Genomic DNA, 11,471 nt, shown 5'->3' on the forward strand with positions numbered 1-11,471 from the left:
CTGTGGCTGTTGGGCAAAAAGCAGAAACATGAATGACCCAAACTGTAGGGCCAAGGCCAACAACCAATGGTCCATTGCTGGGTACCATACAAATAAGTCCCACAGAAAGCCAGTGACACATTTCCAATTTTTGTGATTTTTTTTATCTAACTTTTTATGCAGTGCTCAACTTTGATGAAAACCATTATTGTTGTTAGCCATGAAGTGGAAGGTTTTAGAGACCCAAGAAGGTGTGAAAAGGTCTACAACCAATGGTCAATTGCTGTGTGTTGCACTAATAAGTTCCACAGCAAACTATGAAACACATTTCCAAGCATTATATATTTTGTGTTTTAACTGTTTATGTAGTTCTCAACATACATTTATGTGACATCTCAATAATAAAAAAGGACATAGATTCTAAAGACGTCCTGTGATTAGTCCACACTGGCAATAGGTAGCTTAATAAGGCACCCTGACTATATCCCACATTTATTGAAAAAAAAAAGGGGAGACATTTCCACTCAAGACCACCAGTCCATAATTTTTTAGCTCAGGGATACATTTTCAGTATAGTATGTATATTTTTAACACGTGCTGAGACTGGGCACAACTTGTATATGCAGCAATACCCATTAGTTGTAGAAGGATGTTCCTAGCTCAGAGAGCGAATGTTTACCTAACCCCCCATGTTCAGCCCTTCCTTTGTCAAGCCATACCTTTGAAACTCAATCTGGAATATGAATGGGACCTGTTCAGGTTACTTGCTATGCGGCATTACACCTTTGGATTCCAAAATCTGTTAAACACTTGCATATGAAAGAGTGACTTTTGCTGTCTCCACTGATGGTAATTTGAACTATAGCTCCATGACCATCCCATCCATCAGTGACCTGTCCATATGTACCAGTTTTAGATTAGTTTGTAAATCTAGACATTTTAGGATCAAAAATGTAAAACAAAAAGTTAGCTAGCTACAAGTTGGGGCTCATCTAGGGAAATGGTAATGGACAGCTTGGAAAACTTGAGCCAACTGGTATTATTCACTGCCAATACTACCACTGAAAGGCCAGCACCTGAAGTACCATTGGGAAACCAAACCTATGACATATTCACATTGGTGGTTTCACTACAATAAAAAGAAAAATGGGTTAATATTAGACATTAGAACAAATGTTTTTTTTCTCCTGGTGGCTGCATTTTTACTCAGGAGCCACGTGCAGTTCCAAGGGTGATTTGCTGCCCCAACCACCTAGACTACTTGCTATTGCATATACAATCATTTTAGTTTTTTTTAGTTTTCAGTTACAATAAAAATTGCATCTCTTTGCAAGGCAATGCAATGGTTACAACACTACTAAGTGTTTGCAATGGTTACCATTTTTTTGCGCCTGGGAGCTGTAAACGCTGTGAACATGCTTGTATTATATCTAAATATCAAAACATTGTCTTTGAGCTAAATAAGGAAGTTTTATTCCCAATCATATTGCTTTCTCTTTCACCGGATTGGGAATAAATGAGAAATCTTCAAATTGGAACATTTTTTTTGCAAGGGCAGGGGTTTTCCTTACTAAAAGGAGATTCTGGGGTCCTAATGTGTGATAAAAGACAATTCTGGGGAACATAGACAATGATATGTAGTTTGCTGATAGGAGTGGATAAGGTTCAGAATCCTGCAGGTGTATTGAGTAGCTGGAGGACCCCTTTAGCTGTTCTTAAAACACCATTGTTATCATGTACACCATGGGGAATTTTATATCATAACGATTGATATTTTTTTGAATAACCAGCAATAACGTTCGTTATGAAAATGTTTTCTATTAATTTCATCTCCAGGCCATAGCTCAGGTAGCGACACATATAAAAGGACATAAAGCATCCCTTTTTCATGTAAAATAAGAGCGCTAGTTCCCACCAATGAGGGAGCACACCCACATTGCTTATTCAGTCTCTAAGCTATTGCATTGACCACATGAATAGGTTACCATGGCACCGCCCAGTGGGCGTGTTCACTATCGGGCTGTCAGTAAGGTCTATTTAGTCGGCAGCAGAAGCGCACACTCAGTACAACTACGGGGGGGTAACTAGTTACTTTGCTGCTACTCACGTGACGAAGCGGGCTTCCGGCTCAGGCTCTACGGAATTTCCGGTGATTGTGACGCATTGGGTCTCCGCGACTGTGACGCTCGGCTCTGTGGGCTGGTGCCATGGCTGACTGCCGAACGCCGACTCGCTGGTTCTTCACCCGGGAGCAACTGGAGAACAGCCCGTCAAGACGCTGCGGAGTGGAAGCAGATAAGGAGCTCTCCTACCGGCAACAAGCGGCCAACCTCATCCAGGATATGGGCCAGCGCCTCAATGTGTATCCTTTTCTCCATACTTCTCATGCCGCGGCCTAGTGCCGGCTGGGAGCCTGCGGCCTGGGTTTTTTCGGGTTTCTGAGGTGGGGAGCTGCGGGAAGGGCGGTGGCCTGGTATCCTTGTGGATGTGCGATATGCTCTCCCGACCTTGCCGGCCGTCGCCCCCTGAGTCTGGGGATACGTGCGGCCTATACCGGGCCGGTGGGGGGATGCGGCCTGTACAATGTCACTTATTGTTACCGAGGAGGGTTTACTATACATCCCGGCTGCAGCCAGCTGTGTGTCCTGACCTAAGGCCGGCTCCAGCCATTGTGCGCCAATCCAAAGTTACATAGCACTAGACTTAGCCATCAGATCAGTATGGGCTGCAGAATTGTTATTATTAAACAGGTTTTTTATAGCGCCAACATATTGCACAGCGCTGTACATAAATAGGGGTGGCAAATGACAGACAGTGACACAGGAGGAGGAGAGGACCCTGCCCAGAAGAGCTTACAATCTAAGAGTTTTGGGAAGCATCACAATTATCAGTCAGATTTTCTGAGGCTTTGTATTTATCCTAAACAAAGTCTTTTTATAACCTTGGTTTTATGTTTTTAGCAAATCTTGCTTGGCTATTGTCACCCCATAGTCACAGGACTATGAGCAAGTCTTCATTTTACCTATAGACAGATTTCTAGCTTGCAGCGTAGAAAGTGGGTACAAGTGTTTGATTTCGCAGAGAAGACCGGGGTGCTGCATTGCTATCCAGATCATTGCTTTGTGATTTTAGCATTTTGGGGTCTCTGTAAAATCTCACACAATCTGCTTAGTCTGGTTGTAAAGTTGCTCAGTTTTTGTTTTGTGTTGGTTGTATGCATTTTGCAGAATTTTAGTTCTTTTATGGACAGCTGTGTTTCAGATAGAAACTATGAACTCCCAGCACTGCAAGGCTTAAAGCATGGTTTTACTAAAATGTGTAAACTTTGTTACAGAAGAGATGTTTTAGTTCTCCAGTAAGAACGGCTTCACAGCCTTTTCCCCAGCAATTATTATTTGCAATGTGGGGGAAATCAGATTTAGTGTCCAAACATCTTTGTTACATTCAGTAATAGTTACAACTGGTGCCAGATTTGTATTTTTACATTGTAAAGATCTTTCAAACTGTCCTATGCATAGAAGGAAGTGAGATGAAATTGCCAAAAGTGTAAAAAATATTGCCCTCTTATTACTAGGACATTATTTCCTGCTTTGTTTTAGTGCCAAATGTTTGCATCTTAGTTCACTTTGTCTACTGTAATTGATGTAATGTAAAATAGAGGGGTGAATCGTCCCTGCGGGAGTGCAATGAATGCTTGTAAGTTTATTTCAGATAATCTTTAAATCAGGAATGATGCTGCAAAAGAAACTTGGTGTTAAATTTTGCAACCTTTTAGGGTTTCTTTTCACCATGCAATGGATAGTTTTAGACTGCAATATGCATACACTAAAACATAACCTGTGTTATAGCTCACAACAACTCTACAAGAAATTGACCCTAAATATAGAACAGGTGAGATTTTTCACCTAAATGCATTAATCACTTTATAGTGTAAATTAAATCTGAAAGAAATGATTGCACACCTTTGGTCTGGATTTGTTAAATGGAATTAGTAAAATAATGTAAATAGACTTTAGAAAATGTAACAATTTCTTTATTATAGGAGAAATGATTAAGAAATTGAATTACTGTTAGTGTTTATGTAGTCCTTTATAAAAAAATATATATATTGAGAAAATGTATTCAGTATACATTTTTATATGTATATGCTATGCTTTTGTTTATTTTCATTTCCAAACTGGTTCCTGCTTTCCTTAACCTAAAATAAAACTACAGATCCCAGCTAACCATCAACACTGCCATTGTTTACATGCATCGATTTTACATGCATCACTCGTTTACCAAATACCACAGACATGTAAGTATTGCTCTTTTTATTCTCTTGCTAATAATGAACTGTTTTTATTTTGCTGAATTGTTGCAAAGTTGTGGCTTATGTTTTTGTACTTTATGGTCTTTTTTAGGTGAGATACAAACTGCTGGGTTTATGTGGAACAATCGCGTGTTTTGTAAAACTCAACTAAGACTAGCTAAACATTTTTCTAGCCCTGTATCTTTTTTTTAATGCCTTTGGCACTCTGGGATTACTTTTTGGTGGCCATAATAGCCTGTTCCTTGTGTGTTTGGATATCCTTTAATTTATTTTAATGCAAATAGTGGAAGTGGCTGATTTGTACCCTAATAGGATCAGCATGTTACAGGTCTCCATGGTAGGGGGGATGGAGACCTGTACCTAAATGGTACCTGCAGCAGAGAATAGTCAGGTCTTTTCCACCACTAGATGGATCTGTGTTGTATGTTTATTTCATCTTTGTATTTAGTTTGGAAGACAGCATTGCAGCAAACTAGTGTGTTGACTATGCAGGATAAAGAAACTGGTTTTGATTTGTTCTTGAAAGTGGTCATGGACTGACTTCAGATTGGTAACACAGGCAATACAGACGGTGAACTAACCGTTGTGATTGTGTTGTATAACTGTGACTTGTCTTTCACCAGTGTTTGTTGTTGGTTTAAAATGACATAAATATTCTGTATTCTTGCTTATTATCAGCAGTAAACTCTTATAATGAAAAAAATAGCCTGCTCATTATCTTACTGTCCAGACAACTTCTAGTACATTCTTTGTTTACCTTTTGACACCTTTTCCTGGTTTGGTAAAGGTGTTTTGTGCAGAAAACAATCAATACACAGGGGATCTGCCCTGGCTTATTTAACACCTGTAAATTGTTTCCTCTTCTTTGTAATGTTTGTGCTTGAGTGGATTAAACAATTGGATTGCTGCTTTAGGAAATAAAATGAAGTTTTAGTTTCCCCGTTAATTGCTGTTTTGTTATAAGTGCTTGTTAATTGAAATAGCAAGAGTAATAAGTAGTAAAAAATGGTTAAAGATAAATATTTTTTTGTGTATTTGGCCTTGAAGTCATAATACATTTAAATATACACAGGTTTCTATATCATGGCTATAAGGGTTCTGGAATAATGGCAGCAGCAAATGATGGTCATTGTTGTGATGGTAATCTTAACATAAGCTTATCTAACATTTATCTACTTGGGTGAACAAAGCTGCAGAGTATCTGTAATACTCTTCACCCTCCTTTCCTGCACATACTACGTCCTGCCATAACCTCCACATTCCATTCATGTACACATTATCCTGTCGTGCCATTTGCAGTCCTTTCTTTTGCATATAATGCCTGCTTGTCATACTCTGTACTCCTCTTGTACATACTGTCTGCTGTTATACCCTCCGCACCTACAGTCCACCTACTGCCATCCAAACTCCCTATCCTCTGCACTTCCATTCTACATATTATGCAAACTAAATCTCGTGTTGAGCTTTAATGTTCCCAGTTGGAATATGCATACTTTGACCAATATAACCCAGCAGTTTGAGGAAATTATTTAAATGTTGTCTTGCTGAATATTAGCTTAGCGTCTCCAAAAGGTTACTGTCTATAAAAGAAGTTGGTGTACTCCTGGCAGCAGCTGCCTTAACACTGCCTTGTAAGTGTTAATGGGGTTATCCAGTGTTTCCCATCCCTTTATTTTTTCTTCCTTAACCTATGCAGATAGGCATCCAAAGCAAAAAATGCAGTCCAGGGTTTTTTGTTGAATAATATCTGTAAAGCAAGAATGAGCATCTTTCACATGTACATGAATATATTCATCATTTTATTGTCATTGTTGATGTCTTGATCTTTGGATGCTGTTGCAGTATGTCTAAAGTTAAATCAAAAATCAATATTAACGTTAGCAACTTTGTCAGATTATTGCAAATGGAAATTGTGAATGGGTCCTGCTGGTTTTCACAGCACATGAATTAAAAATCTACTCAAAAAAGTTTAGCTTTACATTTACTTTGGGTAGATGGATCAGTCAAAAGTTTAGACTGAGTAAATGAATAGAGGCTAGTTGGTTATCAAGAAAAATGATTAAGGCAAACATTTGTTTCTTTTGAATACCCATTCTTATGCATGGGAAACTGTTTCTGTGAAGTTGGGTTCACATTACAAAAAGTCTTATTTTATTGGATTTTAGTTGCCGGTAGTGTGGCCTCACAACAGTTGTGTGTACTCACCTAATTGTTTTGAATGTAACAATGCTGATCACACTTCTGTTGATCTTGTAGCAAAATTAGCGTTAAGGTTAAGGTCAAACAGACTGGCTGACAGATTTGCATTGATGCTGGTTCTAGCTTTATACCAACCTCAATGTCAAGACATATTTTTAAATGCAAAATGTGGTTGATCATAAACAAAATAATAAAGTTGCCTTTCTCGCTGCTTTTTTATGCAGATAATTTCACCTACTGCATTGTTCCTGGCTGCCAAAGTGGAGGAGCAGCCTCGAAAACTTGAACACGTTATTAAAGTGTCCCATGCTTGTCTTAATCCACTAGATCCACTGTTAGACACAAAAAGTGACGTAAGTAATTTACCTTATTTGTCTAATGGGAGTTAAAATGTTTCTTTGGTTATGGATTTCACTCCTTTTTTTGGATACTTTGAATTATTTGATATCTTTTTATTTACTGGATATTAATAAGTGTGTTCTGATATTTCTAGGCGTACCTGCAGCAAGCTCAGGAGCTTGTAATACTTGAAACTATACTGCTACAGACCTTAGGTGAGTACTTGCAGCCTGTTGTGAAATATCTTCTAGATTAAATCAAATGTAATGAGGTGAATAAACTAAATAAGAATATATTTAGGAAACTATACCTTTTAAGATCTGGATAAATGTTTTTTAGAATGTATGGCTTGAATTTATAGATATATAATTTATTTTTAGCCTGCTTTTGAAAATGTTTTTTTTTTCAGAATGGTATGGTTGTATTTTCAGTCAAAGTAACATTTTTTTGATCAAATAAACAGAACTGTCTTTTCATTTCCCTAAGGTTTTGAGATCACCATCGAGCATCCCCATACAGATGTTGTCAAATGCACCCAACTAGTCAGAGGTTTGTAGTTGTTACTTTAAAGCAATCTATTTTATCTTTTTAGTATTTACGTTGTTTAATGGGGGAGTCCAAATATATCAGTATCTGATGTATACATCATATACATGAGTCCACATCAATATATACTGGGTGTGTACTCCATAATGACCATATTTATTCTTGGGTAATTCTTTAACTGCATCTGGTATCGTTTACTGGTAGATAATAGTCAAGGGGCGAAAAGTGTTTTCATTGTAAAATTTATTTTCACTTCCTCAGTAGTACAATGAGAGACCAAAAGTCTTGTAGGGGTGGGTTTGACTTGTGAAAGACAGGGCTGAGTTGGAACTAAATCTTCTCAGCCCTCTCCCATAGATCTCTAACCTATTGTAGGCTAACATCTCACCAAATAACTTACCTTTCTTTCTAACAAAGGTTCAGAAATCTCAGTGCAGCATGGTCAGTAATTTTCCATGCACTTAAACTTGATTTTTCTTTTATATCACTATCTATGGGGGGGCTGAAAGTATAAATTCTGTTAGAATTCTTGGGCAGTTTCAAATATTGTCCTAATGAGGATAAACAGTTTGCTTTTAGACTAAAATGTTTATATACAGTTGTTTTTTTACTTGGAACTAATTTCTTCTTTTCTCTTTTCTTTTGCAGCAAGCAAGGATTTGGCACAGACCTCCTATTTTATGGCTACCAACAGGTGGTTATCCTGAACCTTTATTGCACAGTAGCAGCACACTATAGCTTTCTTTACTGCAGGGTCCCCCTTCCTGTGTCTTATTAGCCTTGGTTCATAGGGGGGTACTGGGCTGTTCTATGTGGCCTAGTCTTTCCCCTGTGTCTAACGCTCTGCACTGTAGGCAGACCTCTGACACAGAGGGGTAATTTGCATAACAGGAAATGTAGTGTTGCTTTCTGATCAGTTTCTTGATTCTGAGTGCATTTGCTAAACTGGTAGCCCTGAATAGAATCTAAAGAGCTAAACTTACCTTATGGTACGGTAAGTAAATTATGCTTAAGCTTCTCATTTAAAATTAATATACCTAACCTAGTCTTAAATATAGTCTATATATATTTTTTTATATAGTTTTTTTTCATTTTTAATGTTAGTAATACGTAAACATTATTTTCAAACCAACTACACAATAAAGATGAAGATTTGTATAAATACTAAATTCATCTTGTACATATTTCATAGCCCATTAATTTATTTACCAGACTCAGAATCCAGATTCTGACAAATCATTTTGGTTGTTATTCTCTTCAGGTTAATAAAAACTCTGTTTTGTTTTTCCAGGAAGCTGGCTTATTTCTTAGTAAACTGCAGCCATGGTTGCATGGCTGCAGTTTTTCCCTTTGGATGATGTCGCCATTTTGTTTTGTCCTGACAGGACAGTTGGCTCCCAAAAAACATAATGGGCAGTGGACTTGTCTTGCAAGCCCAGTGCCCATCATGTAGATGTCCTCCAATGCTGATGTGCTGGGAATATGCGGGTTGCTTTGATGTCTTCGTAACAATTTTTCCCATCAGAGCCCAATGGAATGTTTTTTCCCCTTAGCAGTTCTGTTTTTCTGAGAGACTGCCCACAAATATTGTATTTTGCAGCCACAGTTCATTTAAATTTATCTAGTCATTGTACAAATTCAGTTTTATGTTGCACATGTTCTGAAATATGTTCACTTGCACATGGTTTAGTTGGTTTGAAATGTTTGGCTTTTCTGTGTCTAGATTTCCACATTGTATTGTTTTACTTTACAGGTGCTTGTTGAAGGTTTTTAGAGAGCTGGGCACATAATACTGATTACTAGTTTACTCATTCCTGCAAGCCCAGTTGGTTTAGTACCGCTAAGGCCCTATTAACAAACAACTTTCAATGGGGTCTTCCACAGTAAAGGAACAGGTACTTAGCAGGCAGCACAAGATACCACAGTATTACCCAGTTCTAGTTCCTTTAAGGATAGAAATTTTGTGGCATGGTTTAAATTGACATTCTTTGTGTTAAGGGACAATTCCTATAATCTTTTTTTTTTTTTTTTTTTTTTTTTTTTTTTTTTTTTTTTTAATTGAAAGCACAAACCTGTAAAGAGGCTGAATACTCTTCTCTTCCGGCTGCACTGTTCAACAATGCTCCTTTGCAAACAACTGATGTTCCAAAGTCCTAGGAAAACTGACACTTCCAAGAAGTCTCCCCGGTCCACTTGGATATCACTGGTTCCTCCCTTTGACCTCACATCACTAATGTATCTTACTGTGAGGTGAAAGAAAGGAACCAGTGAGCATTGCAGATGACCACAGAGATTGACGTTCTCAGAAGTGTTTGTTTTTGCTGGAGACTTGGAATGACCAGTTGTCTGCAATGGAGCAGCATTGCGTGGTGCAGGCGGCAAAAGAAGTAAGTATCGGCCTACCATTCCCCTTTAAATTCTGAGATGCCGTACAAGGAGCATCTTTAGGGGTTGGCTTACATGGTATGTCCTACCAACTGATGTAGTCCTAGAGAAACATTTTAATTCTGAATAGAATATATATCTTAACCACTCGTAAATAAATGTATGGATTCCACTTGTATAGCCTAGCGCTATGCATATATTTTAGGTCTGTTTATATAAAGGATTGTTTATATAAGGGTTCTTCACTGACTTGGACACACATGAGGGCATTGTGAAGGAAGGAGTAGCCACTCTGTACTGTCTGCTATATCGTGTGCACTGTAACTATGGTTTTTGTGACCCTGTGTGTAAAAGACTGCAAAGTGGTTGCAGGTGCCAGCATTTTTTTTTTCCTGTTCTGTCTCAGGCATGCTTTTTAGGAGGTTTTCAGTAATTATATCAAATGAGCTGCTTGTTCTGACCCATATCCCATCTTCAAGGCTTTGCTTTCATTTTCAGCAGTTGGGGGTTAAAAGAAATGTTTACATTCTGACACAGGGTGTGTCCTAATCATTGCTTCAACACAGTGATGTACACAGGAAGGGGATCCCACCATTGCTTTCTAGAATGATTCAGATTTCTGTGCCAACATTTTTTATGTATTTATTTGGTATAAGTGAGTAATAGTGTTCTTTTGTTTTTCCCCTTATTTACAGCCTTCACCTCACTACATTTTGCCTGCAGTACAAACCTACTGTAATTGCATGTGTTTGCATTCACCTGGCTTGCAAGTGGTCCAATTGGGAGATACCTGTATCGACGGATGGCAAGCATTGGTGGGAATATGTGGACCAAACAGTTACATTGGAATTGCTGGATGGTAAGAATGATGGTTTATGTTCAGATTAGGGAAGCTTCTTGTAAGACTTGTTTTGATAGCTTTATATCTTTCCAAAGTGAGGCAAATTCCTTTTTACAGATGCCAGCTGAGCAGACGTACTCATTTGGAACACACCTAGTGCTCTAGTGACAAATGTATAATCATGTATAAAATGAAGCATCACTCAGGTCAATTTTATTATTTGGGTCATAATTGTGTAGATGCTGCCAAAGGCTTATGGGTATAGGATATTAGATTTGTATGGGGAAAATGAAGTGATCCTAAATCTGCATAATAGCAGTCAGTCCTTGCTTATGCAATCATTTTTTTATGTATTTTAGAATTGACACATGAATTCCTGCAAATACTAGAGAAAACACCAAGCCGCCTAAAGAAGATACGCAACTGGAGGGTAAACAGTTTTATTCTTTAATACCTTTGCAAATGTCCATTTAGATCAAATCAGCAACTCCAAGTGTATTTTTTTTTATTTATTTAAATGTTTCATGTTTGCCAGGTTGCTACTTGCTACAATTGTGGTAGTTTACTGTTGACTTTGTGTAGGACTTGCATTTGTGATATAGAATTTCTGCAAAATTCATTTGATATAGCAAGGTATTTAGTCATGAATGTTTTGTTTACATTTAGCCAATGAAAGTACCCAAATTTTATTTAGTTTCAGATACTTGCTTTCAATGTACCTTTAGCCAGTTAGTCTGCTTCTGCTCTTTTCAATGTTGAGTCTGCAGGCTAGGTGTAAAGAGGGGGGACACTACCTCAAAACTTTGTTATATAGTTTATAAATGAAACAGATTTTTCACAACACTTACAACTACTTTTACTGGTACAAGA

The 11,471-nt window shown here is 37.9% G+C and overlaps 1 protein-coding gene across 3 annotated transcripts in view; it reads left to right on the plus strand.

Moving 5' to 3' along the window:
• The first annotated feature begins 2,117 nt into the window (after nt 1–2,117).
• CCNT2 (cyclin T2) overlaps nt 2,118–11,471 on the plus strand; it is a 39,079-nt gene continuing 29,725 nt past the window's right edge. For 2 of the 3 annotated variants that reach the window (XM_072418086.1, XM_072418084.1), the window contains exons 1-8: nt 2,119–2,341; nt 4,195–4,276; nt 6,715–6,843; nt 6,984–7,044; nt 7,316–7,378; nt 8,024–8,069; nt 10,456–10,619; nt 10,961–11,031. In XM_072418086.1, the coding sequence (XP_072274187.1) occupies nt 2,187–2,341; nt 4,195–4,276; nt 6,715–6,843; nt 6,984–7,044; nt 7,316–7,378; nt 8,024–8,069; nt 10,456–10,619; nt 10,961–11,031 (771 nt within the window). In that variant the 5' untranslated portion in view covers nt 2,119–2,186. Of the gene's footprint in view, nt 2,342–4,194; nt 4,277–6,714; nt 6,844–6,983; nt 7,045–7,315; nt 7,379–8,023; nt 8,070–10,455; nt 10,620–10,960; nt 11,032–11,471 lie in introns of all 3 variants that reach the window. The other variant, XM_072418085.1, reaches the window with a different exon arrangement.

Source organism: Pyxicephalus adspersus, chromosome 7 (assembly GCF_032062135.1).
Source record: "Pyxicephalus adspersus chromosome 7, UCB_Pads_2.0, whole genome shotgun sequence".
NCBI lineage: Eukaryota > Metazoa > Chordata > Amphibia > Anura > Pyxicephalidae > Pyxicephalus > Pyxicephalus adspersus.